The following is a 14698-nucleotide window of genomic DNA, read 5'->3' on the forward strand; positions in this document are numbered from 1 at the left end:
ACTTTTCCTGTCTAGATAAGCAAATCTATTAACTACATAGTTTCTATGGGGTTATGTTCACTCAATGTACTATTTATTTTTTACTAATTTACTATATTTTATTTATTTTTTACTAATTTACTATATTAGTACAACTGTACTACAAAGCCTAAAAATGTAAGTTGCATCTATGCGGACATCAACTTTTTGAAAATATTAGAATTTTCACAAAGAATTGGCAATGTGGAATATATTCAGCATAATCGTGCAGGTGGAGGAAAACCCTTTCATTTCAGTCCTTTCCTTTCTTCATGCGGATGTTTGCTATAGAAGCAAATAGAAAGCAAGAAAGAGATAGAAAGCAAGTTGTCTACAGAAAGAAGTTTCTAATGGTCTGTGATTACAGCAGCCACAGCACTTACTCAAGTAGACATGAGAGAGCTCTGAGACAAGAGAACGCTGGTTAACAATGAAGAGGGGGAAAAAAATTACTTGTGAAATGAAAAGATATTGGTTTCAGTTTGGTACCATTCACATATGACAGATACATCACCGAAATTTCTGTAACTAAAAAATATATTTACCAGTAAGGTTAAAGCACCACAGGCACCAGAAATGCAGCGCTAAAGCTCTGCGGGAATAACCGCTACATGAACGCATTGTGGTTCTTCCCGCAGCACTTTGAACAGAAAGTTCACTGAGTTTTCCTCTGTGGACTCTCTGTTACAATTATATCCGTAGATATAATTGACATGCTGCGATTTTTAAAACCACAACGGTTTTGGAAATCGTGGCTTGTCCTCGCTGCAATTTTTTCCGCAAAGTGGGCATGGGATTCGCGTGAATCCCATCCACTTTGCAAGTACTGTATAACGCCACAATTCTCCCATTGCGTTTCTGCCGCAGCCAAATTGCGGTGCTTCCAGCCCCAGCCTAATACTTCTGACTGTTGTGTCTGCAGCAAGTCTTTGGGGCAGTTACAAACTTCTTTTGCAAAAATTGGACTTTGTCTGAACTTACCCAAAGGAAAGTCTCCTTCTCCAACAAAAAATGAAAAAATGGAAAATCATCTTTCAAAATGTTTGTTTATGAATAGATTACAATAGTAATACTATATCAAACAGAGATGATTCAAACTAAATGTGTGCTACATCTTAGAAATTCTATACATCAGATTATTATCACGTCCATGATTACTGACGCTTCAAAGGGCTGACCATTAGTTCTTGTGCTGTGATATAAATATTCATAATAGGTTCAGTATAGAGATGGATGAAATTACTCGTCTCTAAAATCATATTCTCTTATCAAGATACAAGTAAACAGACAGTAGAAAAAAAAAAGTGAAATGTGTTCTCAAACAGCAGTGCAAATAATCCCTTTGATTACCGAAGTCTCAATGTCTATGTGACCCTCAGTGACGTAACTAAAGTCTTGTGGGACCAGGTGCAAACTTTTGTCTGGGGACTCCTACCCCCTTCCTTGAGCGAATTCTTGATAGTGGTGGTTACAGGCACTAAAGCCATATCTCAGATACTTGAAAGGAGTATAGCTTCAGTACCCACAACTGCAGTTATCAAGAATACGGTGAGTGAGCAGCGCAGTACCTGGTATGTAAACAATACTGGGACAGATTACATCCTCCGCAGAGGGTCCCACACAGTATTTCATGCTCCAAACAGTATTACGTGCTCCTTAGTGCCCCCAAACAGTATTATGGGCTCCACAATGGCCCCCAAACAGTATTATGTGGCACCATGGTGGCCCCCAAACAGTATTATGTGCTCCACAGTGGACCCCAAACAGTATTATGTGTGCCACAGCAGCTCCCAAACAGTATTACTTGCTCCACTGTCATCCCCACACAGTATTATGTGCTCACTAATGACCCCCATACAGTATTATGTGCTAACAGTGCCCACCTCCCACCAGAGCCTGCACCCCCATTCCTTCCTCTTGCTCACACACAGACTGCACACCCATTCCCCCCTCTTGCTCACACATAGCCAGTACCCCCATTCCCACCTTTTGCTCACACATGTTCTCTTATCCCTTTCCTTCCATCAGTCTCGTTCCTTGCAGCTTGCGCACTGTCCTGTACAATCCAGATAGCTCCACCCACACAAGTCTAATCATATCCTAGTAGTCTAAAGGACCCTTGATTACATCATGACATCATCAAAGGTCCCTTAGCCCACTAGAATTTAGCATCTACCAGAAGAAGAGCCTTGGAGCGGAGGCTGAGCCTTGGACAGGTGGGTATAAAGTACTTTTTTTTTATACACCTCCCCTGAGTTGGCGTTTAATGGAAAGTGGCCCAGTCAGGCTCCTTTCCTTTAACAAAATGTATAGCGTTCAGCGATCGACGGCTTTCCCTGACCTCTGTGATCCGGGGCCCTGGCCATTTCCAGCTGGCAACGGGCCCTGTACAACTCTGGGCCCGGTCGCGGTTGCACTCCCTGCAACTATGATTGTTACGACACTAGTGACCCTCACAATCAATAGAACGAGATCCCAAATCCTATATTCTATCATACTATTATGTCTACAACGTGTGTGCTGCTGTCCCATATAATTCCGAGAGAGAAGGAAACATGCAAGCACTTCAAAAAAAATATTTAAAAAAAACCCAAATAAGTAAACTTTGTAAAACTATGTAGATTATTTACATTTTTTCAATACTTTTCTGTTTTCATAAACAATCTTTACAGCTTCTCAAACTTCTTTATCTATAGTAACTTTCTTGAAATCTTTGTATAAAATTTTCAGAAGTACGTGTGTCAACTTAGTAAGTATAAGTGCTATACAACACATAAGTTATATAATCAAAAGATTGCTCACGTAATTGAAGAAAATGTCAAGATAAAATATGTCTAATTTCAAGCCTCCATACTTTCCATCATGTCAAACTTTTAGTGACTCATCCAAATAGTGTGTGCACAGATACTCCTACAAAATGTACAATAAAGATGAGCATTTGAGATTTAAAGGGAAAGAATTTACTGTGTTTTAAGATTTTTATCTTATACATTGCCCAAGCTTTGATTATCTTTGTTCTATTCACAGAACAGGTTTAATAAAACTGATATTAGGTTAAGGTCTCATGTTGCGGAAAGATGCTTTATTTTGCTGCATTTTATTAAACCAAAGTCAAAAGTGTCTTGAAAGGGAATGGAAAATATAAAGGAGGCTCTTACACTTTTCCCTTTTGTCCTTCCTGACTGTCTGAAAAAAAAAAACAAGCAAAGGGAGCCTTCACACGGAGTTACGCTGCGTGACGCGCATAATACATTGAAAGCAATAGAGAAAAAAGCCTCCCATTGATTTTAATGGGGAGCGCACGTATCCCGGCTCCCATTCAAGTCAATGGGAGCTTCTTTTTACGCGCTCATTCTGAACGTGATTTTATGTTCAGAATAAGCGCAGCGTAACTCCGTGTGAAGGCTCCCAAAATCTGTAACAAAAAAACGTGATGGCCATTTTTTAATGCCTTTTGAAACATAACCTCCTTTAGATGAACTTGACCACAACTGTGGCCCAAAAAACACACATATACTAATATTTATAAAAATATACAAATATATTAATAAATCATAAACATATCAAATAATTATTAAAAATAATACAGCCGGGTAGATGTTATATTGCCATAAGACAGACTGAAAACATCTAAGACGTATGCATGAGGCTGTATACATATGTATATAAAAAAATAGTACTTACACAGGGTAATATGAGATGGCTGTTTAAATTCCTATAGAAATCACATCCGCAATGATGTTATTACATGCCTATACCGTGTATAGATAAATGAATATATACGCCACTATCGGAAAAATAAATTAAATGATGCTGTGACTAAAAAATAAATATAGCTAGCAAAAAGTGGCATCAAAACACTATATTAGATATATCTACAGTCACATATATATTCAGTCCTAAATAGATAGACACAAAGGTCCAACTCAAAATAACTAGAACAGCACACATAGATTCCTTTAGTTAGTCATATAAATATGCAATGTAATCCAATTATTTCTAGGGGTATACATCAGCATGGGAGAGAAGGAATGGAGAGGTGCCATGACATGTAGCACCTGGAGCCCCAGTTATAGCACACCATACATGTGTAAATAAATACACCACTACATGTTTTGCCACTATAGGCTTCCTCCGGAGGTGGTATTTTTTTAATGACTGTCACACGGCCATGTTAATTTAACTGTATGTGAATGTGGTTAGTCACATGATTTTCGCATGTTCCTCTATAAACTGCTATTATATATGAGAAAACTGTGAAAATGTAGGCTTAGACTGGGCCATCCATGTATTTTTGCAGCTTTGTTTGATATAGTTTCAGAGCCAATGTTAGGGGTGGATCCAAAAGAAATAAAAAGTGTAAATGAAAGAATGTTACTTTTCTATTTTCTACTTCCACATTTGGGTATTTAATTCCAGCCTAAAACCTTTTTTTTCTTAAGTTTTAAATGCTCTTAAAAAATATTGTTATGCATTTACTAGGTTTTACTTGGTAGTTTATACAAACACTTTCACTTAGACTTTAACCACTCAAAGTGTAGCTCCCATTTTCTTTATTTTTCTTTTTTTTGGCTATTGTGCCAGGGGAGTCGGGGTGGTGAACAATTTTACAATATCCTATATTAATCTACCATAGGTTGGCTGCGGTAAAAATGCTGCAAAAAACCCCCCCAAAACACAGCATTTTACAGTCTCTGCCAACGGTTTCCGTATAGGTATAATGGAAGAAGAATGTCCACACCTCACCAAACCTCTGCAGACTTTCTTTGAAAAGCACTACGAGAAAAGCAGTGATGCATTGCCACAATGGTTTTTCCTGTACCACTTTTTTGCTGTGGGCCACTGCGTGGAGCTTAAGCCATAAATAATTTTCCCTCTAAGTAATTATTACATAGGTGATACATGTTGTGTCACCTGGATTGGGGCTAGATGTGGGCGTAATAGTGTTTTTTTTTTTTACATTTTGTGTCCTCCCATAAGGTCATAATAGGGCATTTCAACATTCCTCTAGAACCTCATAAAGTTCCCTGCCCTGGCAGATCACATGACCATGAAGCGCATCATGATGGATCCCATAACTGTGTACACTGCATTCATTGAGACCTGTGTACAATGCAATAGGGATGGCAGGGACAGTAATAAACTGTCCCAGTCTTCCCTATAGGAGGACCACAAGACTCCTAATTGATTCGACATCTGCATGATTGTATATATATATATATATATATATATATATATATATATATATATATATATATATAAAGTAAATTTGGTTGTATGATTTTGACCACAATAAAATTAGAAAAATGCAGCAAAGCTCTGTGTGCTATTTAGTCTAATGACAAGATGTGGCAGATAAAGAGGCTCGCATGCTCCTATAATTATATGTCTTTAGCTCAAAATTCAATTAATAAATATAAATGATATCATACAGTAAATCTTTTACCTTCTTTATTGAAGAAATTTATCTTATGATACAATAAAACAGAGCTCTCTGACATACAGACATTTAGAATGACAGTGAACTATATTTTTCATCTGAAAATGACTCATTGTATAATTCAAATTCTTATGTTTAGATGTATGTAGTTTTTGAGGGAGATGGAGTTTTAGTGGAACATTGAATATTACCGTATTTTTCGGAGTATAAAACGCACTTTTTCCCCAAAAATTTGGGGGGAAAAGAAGGGTGAGTCTTATATTCCGATTGTGGCCGCCCGGCATCCGCTGTGATAAAGAGGCGGATGCCAGGGAGGGTTAGACGCCGGCACAGGTGCCGGGGCCTGCGACATCGCTACACTCCTCCCCTAGTGGGGACCGCCCTGGGGGGGGGTAGTTTACACTTTGGGGGGAAGGGGCCACCAATACACCAATACAGACCCGGCATCCACCCTTCTATTATAGCAGATGCCGGGTCTGTATTGGTGGCCCTTTCCCCCCAAAGTGTAAACTACACAGCCGGAATAGTAATATACAGAATGTCCCATAGACGGCAATACAGTTGTATTGCCGTCTATGGGACTTGCAATCAAATGATTGCAGATTCAAGCCACCTAGAGGGAAGGGGCAATGAAATAGTGAAAGAAAAAAAAAAAGCTTTAAAAAAATAAAATAAATAAAAGTTCTAAATCACCTTCTTTCCCTAGAATACATATAAAAGTAGAAAATCATATGTCAAACACATACACATTAGGTATCCCTGTGTCTGAAAATGCCCGGTCTACTAATATTTTTCCTGTACGGTGAACGTCAAAATCAAAAGTGCCAAACCGCTGGGGTTTTTTTCACCATTTTGCCTCTGATTTAAATAAAAGGTGATCTAAGCAATAGACATTCCCCAAAATGGTATAACTAAAAAGTACATCTGGCCCCACAAAAAAAACACTCTATGCGTCCCCGTACAGCTGCAGGGTCACCTGTCAATGTTGCCTTGCAGCTGTTGCAAAACTCCCATATATTAAATATTTTACCATTTTTTGCTTCAAAATTTTTTTTCCCTATTTTCCTCCTCTAAAACCTAGGTGCGTCTTATAGTCCGAAAAATATGTATTGGACAATTATAATAAATTACTAATCCCTTTTTGTAGATATTAATTTTCAGCTTGTTCTGCATATAGTTCAAATTAGTAAAAAATACAGTAAGTTGAATTCATGCAAGCTGTTTGAGAAACATGATTTTATGTCCACTCCAACAATTTGGTCTGAATAATTTTATATTATATCCACCAAGAAATAGACTGTCTCAAATATCCTACAATTGGAGTTCCTTTTCAGAAAGAAGAAAGGAAGAGTAATAATTTTAAATTTTATATATGTGACACATAAGAAAGTTCAGGTAATAGCGATATTTTACTGAAGAGTTCCCATTTTCACAGGTACTCTACAATTTTCATCTCCTTACTGACACAATACATCGAATAGTTAAATAAACTTTCACGAAAGTTTCTAATAAATTATTTCTCTAGTGACAGATTTTCTCATATTCAATCTTACCTTTAAAAACATAGTTTAACATTATAAAAGTTACAGCATTTCAAAAGTCTTTGAAGAATATGAAGAGGGATTGATGATGAGCAGATCTTAATTTGGTAACCCACTAACAAAACTTAGCATTAGGGATGGAGCTGTATGTGGTGTACAAGTAACAGTCCCTTCAAAGTGGATAGGATTATCAATTATACCTATGGAAAAGCCAGTGGTTTCCCTCTAGGTATAATGGAAGCAAAAAGTGACTTTCTGTGAAAGCGTTGTAGGAAAAAATGCATTGCCACTGTGGTTTTTCCCGCAGCACTTTTTTGCTATCGGACGCTATGTGGGGCCTTAGCCTAAAAATGCCTTTAATAATAAAACATAAATTAGGTTATTTTCTGGCAGCACATTGCCTTCAAGTATGTGTTTAAGTTTAATATGTTAGCAAATGAAGAGCTGGAGAAGGTTGGAGACCATCAAACATTTCTTTTGGTTGTCTTGAAAAAAACTAAATTTAAAAATCAAAGTGTAATTGGAATTAAAATGTATAAAAAGAACTGGCTCTACAGGGAAAGATTGAAGGGATAAAATCTTCTTGCTTGAACACATAAGTCCTTCTATACCATCCACGATAAAAGAAGAACATCCAGAATGGCCAGTTTGGAAAGATAAAAAACTCCTCTTTATTGGTTCATCCGTTTAAAAAACTATTACACGCATGATTTGATCAAAGAAACTAATCATGTGCGTCAGACTGACGCGTTTCGGAATGTTGTTCCTTCTTCAAAGTCCTTCCATACCCTTCCTTTTGTCTAATCTTATCTCAGGAAATGTGGCCCAAGATCACCAACTTTCCATACAAACATGATTTTGTGGGAGGTTATGCCATACATGTCTATGTGTTGGCACCCAGTGGCTGTGATATTTATTGCATAATCCTTGTGTCAAGGATTTTGTAGGTTTATTACTATATGTTATTGAATTTCGAAATTTTTTTTTTGTAGCTTCTTTATCAAGTTAAAAAAAATGCAGGATCACAGAAAGGAAGAGGGTAAGGGAGGGATGGAAGGGGTTACAATAAGAAGGGTATCAAGTCTTCCGAGGCATTAGCTAGACCTTCAATTAGACTTTATGGACAATGATTTAGAGCGTATATTCATGGTAATGCCCTATAATACACTTGGTTACTCTAATAAATGTATACATATATAGTATTATTTTTAGGAGTCTGGCACATCCAAAAAAACAAACATAGTTGTCTTTCAAACATAAATACGGTCTTACCTTCTTACTAGAGATGAGCGAACAGTGAAATGTTCGAAGTTCAATTTGAGTAGCCGCTCAATACTCGACTGTTCGATCGAACATCAAACCCCATTATAGTCTACGGGGAAAAATACTCGTTTAGGGGGAAACCAATGTTTGACTCAGGAGGGTCACCAAGTCCACTATGACACCTCAGCAAATGATGATAACTAGAGATGAGCAATTAGTATTCGATCGAGTAGGTATTCGATCGAATACTACGGTATTCGAAATACTTGTACTCGATCGAGTACCACTCGCTATTCGAATGGAAAAGTTCGATAAAGAACCAGCATTGATTGGCCGAATGCTATACAGTCGGCCAATCAACGCTGGTTCTTCTCCTACCTTTAGAAGTCTTCTCCGTGCAGCTTCCCCGCGGCGTCTTTCGGCTCTGAATTCACTCTGCCAGGCATCAGGCCTGGGCAGAGCCGACTGTGCATGCCTGCACTACAAGAAAATGGCCGCTTTGACTGCGCCTATACTTTTCCCGCCTGGCGACACTAGACCCCTCAGTGGCGGGAGTTTGGCGAGGGGGTGCCATTAACGTGTCCCAGAGCTTAGACAGTGTACCCCTTGTGGGTGTGGACCGGACGGCACTTGTTCACCTCATGGAGGAACTTTCCTCTCTGCCGCCAATGACACTTGATGTAAACATCTCGATCATGATCTGCACCAATTGCTTGTGGCAGTCATTAATGCGATTGGCCCTCCTCTCTACTAGAATAAAAGACGAGATGTTATTTTTATACCGGGGGTCAAGGATTGCAAATATCCAGTATTGGTTGCTCTCCATTATTTTGACTATGTGCTTGTCACTTGAAAAGCACCCCAACATGAAGTCAGCCATGTGTGCTAGAGTGTTACTTGGCATGACTTCACTGCCCCCACCGGAATGGTGACTCTCCATTTCCTCCTCTTCCTCCTCCTCCTCCCTTTCTCCCCATCCACAAGAATGGGACGCATTGAACTTCCCCAGTAGCCTCCTGTGTCACAATCATATCATCTGCCACGTCTTCATCCTCTTCCTCCTCCGTCATTAAACGCTGTGAAGCGGACAGGTGTGTGGAACTACTCTCCTGCTGTGATGGTTCTGCTGCTATCCCTGACTCCTCATTGTGATCTGCGTTATCCCTGATGGCAATGAGGGATTCTCGCATCACACACAAGAGCGGGATTGTTACGCTCACTAGTGCGTCGTCACAGCTAACCCTCTTGGTGGACTCCTCAAACACCCGTAGGATTTCACATAGGTCTCCCATCCATGGCCACTCATGGTTGGGAAACTGAGGGAGCTGACTTTGTGGCACCCTAGGGTTTTGGAGATGGTCCTCCATCAAAGGTCTCTGCTGCTCAACCACTCTGCTCAACATATGATATGTTGAGTTCCAGCGTGTGGGGACCTCGCACAACAGCCGGTGTTCGGGCAGATGTAGGCGTTGCTGGAGTTTTTTGAGGCTAGCAGCGGCTACTGTAGACTTGCAAAAGTGGGCACACAAGCGCCGCACTTTCACCAGTAGCTTGTGCACATTTGGGTATGTCTTTAAAAAACGTTGCACCACTAGGTTAAAGACGTGGGCCAGGCATGGAACATGTTGGAGGCTGGCAAGCTCCAGAGCTTCTACCAGGTTCCTGCCGTTATCAGATACGATCATGCCTGGGCCCAGGTGCAGCGGCTCAAATCATATTGCTGTCTCATCGAGGAGGGCATCCCTCACCTTGGAGGCAGTGTGTTGTCTGTTGCCCAAGCTGATGAGCTTCAGCATGGCCTGCTGACGTCTAGCCACGCCAGTGCTGCAACGTTTCCAGCTCATAGCTGGAGTCATTTTAACGGCGGCAGAGGAGGAGGAGGGTGTTGTTTCAGAGCCCCTGCCAGGAATGATAGGCGGGGAGACAAGGTACACCGGCCCAGTTTGTGACCCAGTCCCAGCCTCAACTACATTCACTCAGTGTGCCGTCAGTGAAATGTAGTGTCCCTGTCCGCATGCACTTGTCCATGCGTCAGTGGTCAAGTGGACCTTTGTGCAAAGCGCGGAACTTAGGGCCTGCCTGATGTTGAGTGACACGTGCTGGTGCAAGGCGGGGATGTGCACACCGGGAGAAGTAGTGACGGCTAGGGATGGCATAGCGAGGTGCCGCACTTGCCATCAGGTCCCAGAAGGCCAGAGTTTCCACAAGCCGGAACGCCAACACTCGCCAAACTCACCAGGAGTTTGAAGATGCTTGCGCATATGGGTGGTTAGTGCTGTATTTTTGCCTGCGCTGAAATGTCTGAGAGATGATGGGTTGCTGGGAGGAGGCGCATGATGGTGCAGGAGAAGGAGCTGAGACAGGAACAGGGGAGGATGAGGGAGAAGTCTCCAAAGTGGCGGAGCCAGATGTTGCGGTGTCCTGGCTGGTGCTCTGGATTGCAGCGCCAGCACTGGCAACAGTGGGAGAGGCAGTGGCGGCAACGCCGGACGACGATTGTCTTGTGTTTGCTCTCTCCCACTGAGCCCAGTGCTGGGATTCCAAATGACGGCGCATGGAAGTGGTCAAAAAGTTGCTCTTTTCAGAGCCCCTACTCAGTTTCGAGTGGCAAATTGTGCAAACCGCACTATATTTGTCCTCCGCACAGTCCTTGAAAAATCTCCACACCATCGAGGAACGTGTCTTCGATGGGGGAGTTTTTCTGGGCTGGCTATGATAGGAAACATCTTGGGCCATTCTGGGTGTGGCCTGGCTACGGCGAAGCAGCTAACCTCTGCCTCTGGACATGCCTCTGCCTCTAGCTACCCTCTTTGGTGCTGCACCTCTCTCAACATCGACACTGCTTTCCCCGCTTGACATCCCACTGATTTTTTGTGGGTACACACCGTGACCACCTGGATGAAGCGTCTATAGCCTGAGAATTAGAATGTATATTCCACTGCTTTTTGGGGGGTACATACCGTGACCACCTGGATGAAGCGTCTGTAGCCTGATAATTAGAATGTATATCCCACTACTTTTTTGGGGGTACACACCGTGACAACCTGGATGAAGCATCTATAGCCTGATAATTAGAATGTATATCCCACTGCTTTTTGGGGGGTACACACTGTGACAACCTGGATGAACCATCTGTAGCCTGATAAATAGCATGTATATCACGCTGCTTTTTGGTGGGTACACACCGTGACAACCTGGATGAAGCGTATATAGCCTGATAATTAGAATGCATATCCCACTGCTTTTCTGTAGATACACACCGTGACAATCTGGATGAAGCGTATATAGCCTGAGAATTAGAATGAATATACCACTGCTTTTTGGGGGGTACACACCGTGACAACCTGGATGAAGTGTATATAGTGTATATGGGCTGAGAATTTCAGTGTATACCCCTTAGTTTCGGGGGGAGCACACTGTTGAACCCTGGATTAAGCATATATAGGGTATATGGGCATACAATTTCAGTGTATCCCACTTAGCTTAATCCCCACCGCGGAAAGCTGGGTTGCGCAGATACAGCCTGGTTTAATTGCTGTGAATCCCACTTTAGCGTTTGTGGGTAGACACTGTGCCAAGCTTGTTTCAGCTTCTCCCTTTAGTGTAGCTCTTAAAAGAGCTGTTGTGGTTCTTCTTTGCTATTCCTGCCTAGCAGAATCTAAAACCTAACTAGCCCTCAGCAGATGTCTGTCTCTAACTAAGTGCAAGCCGCAAATGAATCGGAGCTGATGCCGCCTGTTCGTTTGAATCAAAGGTCACATGTCCTCGGCAGCCAATGGCTTTTTCCTAGTTTTTTCAATGCCTCCATTGTCGTAGTCCCTGTCCCACCTCCCCTGCGCTGTTATTGGTTCAGAAAAAGCGCCAGGGAAGGTGGGAGGGGAATCGAACAGATTTTTATTCTTTACAATATATCTAAAGTCTTGCTGACCAGTAAACTCTTTTAATTCAATGGGAAATTCATGGCAAAAGAGAAAATTACAGAAATATTTCCATATATTATATGGAATAAGCATAAACGCAACACTATAATGTATTCCGTTAAATTTTTTACTGCAAATAGAGTAAGTCTTCGTCTAACTTCATGGTTAAATGTTTCAACACTCGAAAAATTATAAAATATATCAAACACTGACATAGCGGTAAAGTTTCTAGTTAGATGGTTAAATAGTTCTCTAAAGATCATATAGCCTTGAATCTAGAAAAAACTTAATCTCATTATCTTTCTCAAGAAGATCCCGCAAAACACTATAACACTGTGCTAAGATGGTATAAGACACTGATACTATTAAATAAAATTAACCCTAACCAGTCAGTATTATGGTGGTGATATGGGACAGAAACAGGCTCATTGGGTAGATTATTAGGATTATGTCTTTTACTCCAGGTTTCTGGCATATACAGTAAGACATAAAAGTTGTATTTATTTAGTGTCCCAAATCGTCCTATTTTAAAACCATCTTTTCCTGCAGTTATCTTTATACTTACCTAGCGATGAGTCCGGTGAGCCTAATCGGACCCTTCTCTGGTGCTCCCAGCACCTGCGCATTCCTTTAGTAAAGCCGAGAATGTACACTCTGACTTCACTGCACAAGTACCAGAGGTATGGGGCATGCGTACTGAAACAGTACAAATAAAATGGCTTTCGTGGTCATGTGCGTCAGTCCATGTGGGTACAATCCATCTAACATAATCCATCTATTTCCTGTCGAGTCTTTCATTTGATATATTTTATTCCAGTTATACTCCAAAGCTTGTTAGTATTGATATTGATGAAGTTCTCTTTTGAGTAAGACCCCATTCAGATCATATTTTTTACATCTGTTTAGCAGATCCATCCAACGAATGCAAAAGCAGGCGTAAACTGATGCAAACAGATGGTCATCCTTTTCCATTTACATAGACAAGACATGCATCTATGTTTAAAAAAAAATCAATTTTCTATTCATTTTTGCATATTTTAAAGGGAATGTAAAAAAAATATTATCTGAATGGGGCCTAGCAGGGAAGATGAACAATAGATTGCATTTGACTGCCCAGTATGATGTCCCTTAATGATCCTCATGGAGGCAACCCTAAAGTTTCCTCTGTAAATTGAGTGAATATCTATCAGAAAAGCTGGCCATACACATTAGATAAACATCAGCTGAACTGGCTCACTATATAATGTATATGGGAACATCCTGACTTTCTGAGAGAAGGATTGGCGTAGTTGGATATCAACATACCTGAATCATTTGTTCACAAGGGAGATATACCATCTCGATAGGTATCAGGCAACAGCTTTCCTTACCCTCACCATTTAGAACACATGGTTCCATGGATATACCAAGCATGTATATGTGTGGCTGGTGGCAAAAGCTCTGGCTAAGGCTAATGCCCAATGTTGCGGAAACCCTGCTTTTTCTTGTTGCAGATTTTGCAACTTTTTTTTGAACCAAAGCCAAGAGTAGCTACAAAACTAATGGGAAGATACTAAACAGCCATGAATGAGATTGTAATCCATGTGATCACTGGGGGATCCCTGACAAGATAACTAGCCTTATACAGGGCAGTAACAATGGATTTGTTTCATGTTTAATGCTTTTTTGAAAATACATGACTATGTACTTTTGTATTTTATTTTTCTTAGTTGCTTATTCGGAAAGTGAGCACAATGAAAATACTTGTCCTCTGGGATTCTTCCCCTGCGGCAATATAACAAAGTGCCTTCCTCAGTTTATGCACTGCAATGGAGTGGATGAGTGTGGAAATCAAGCAGATGAAGATAACTGTGGTAGGTCAATGTTTCATTTTTTTATGTGTTTTTGTCACTGTCATTGCTTGTGTTTCATGTTTGCTTCCTGTTTTTCTCCTCATCTCCTGTAAAACATTGAAGCCAAGATACTTGTTGCTTGGCTATTTGTAAAAAAGGTTTTGAGGAACAAGTTTGAGATTACTTTGATGTACTTTATTAAAAACTGGGAATTTACATCACAAGTCACAGCAGAGTTCTCATAAAGCAGAATGTAACACAATAAGATTGTAGATCCCTAGTAGTGACATCTGACTATCCAGAAAGAACCACGTATGTACAAGACATGACACAGATAGGATCAGAGGCATAGCTTGAAGCTCCTAGGCCCCAATGTAAAATCTGTAATGGAATCCCAATCTATCTTGTATCATTTAGAAGATTGGTATATTTTGGGTGGCAAAGAAACCTTTGGGGCCCTCTTTGAGGCCAGAATCAGGAGCAGCCTCTAGGAGTAAGTGGAGTCATATCAGGATTGAAGTCTTGCACATGCAGTGTATAGGCATAAACACACAGGATCAGACATAGGTTTTTCTGTTTTATTTTTGGGATATATATATCGCGCTTTGGTGTGTAACAACTAGCCTCCTGACGAAGCCGGGTGTAGGCGAAACGTGTGTCAGGTGTTCCTGATACCTTTCCCAT

The 14698-nt window shown here is 40.8% G+C and overlaps 1 protein-coding gene across 1 annotated transcript in view; it reads left to right on the forward strand.

Moving 5' to 3' along the window:
- RXFP1 (relaxin family peptide receptor 1) overlaps positions 1–14698 on the forward strand; it is a 198065-nt gene that overhangs the window by 76983 nt on the left and 106384 nt on the right. The window contains exon 2 of the mRNA XM_075287825.1: positions 13892–14035. Within this exon, the coding sequence (XP_075143926.1) occupies positions 13892–14035 (144 nt within the window). The remainder of the gene's footprint in view (positions 1–13891; positions 14036–14698) is intronic.

This window comes from Leptodactylus fuscus, chromosome 1, assembly GCF_031893055.1.
Source record: "Leptodactylus fuscus isolate aLepFus1 chromosome 1, aLepFus1.hap2, whole genome shotgun sequence".
Taxonomy (NCBI): domain Eukaryota; kingdom Metazoa; phylum Chordata; class Amphibia; order Anura; family Leptodactylidae; genus Leptodactylus; species Leptodactylus fuscus.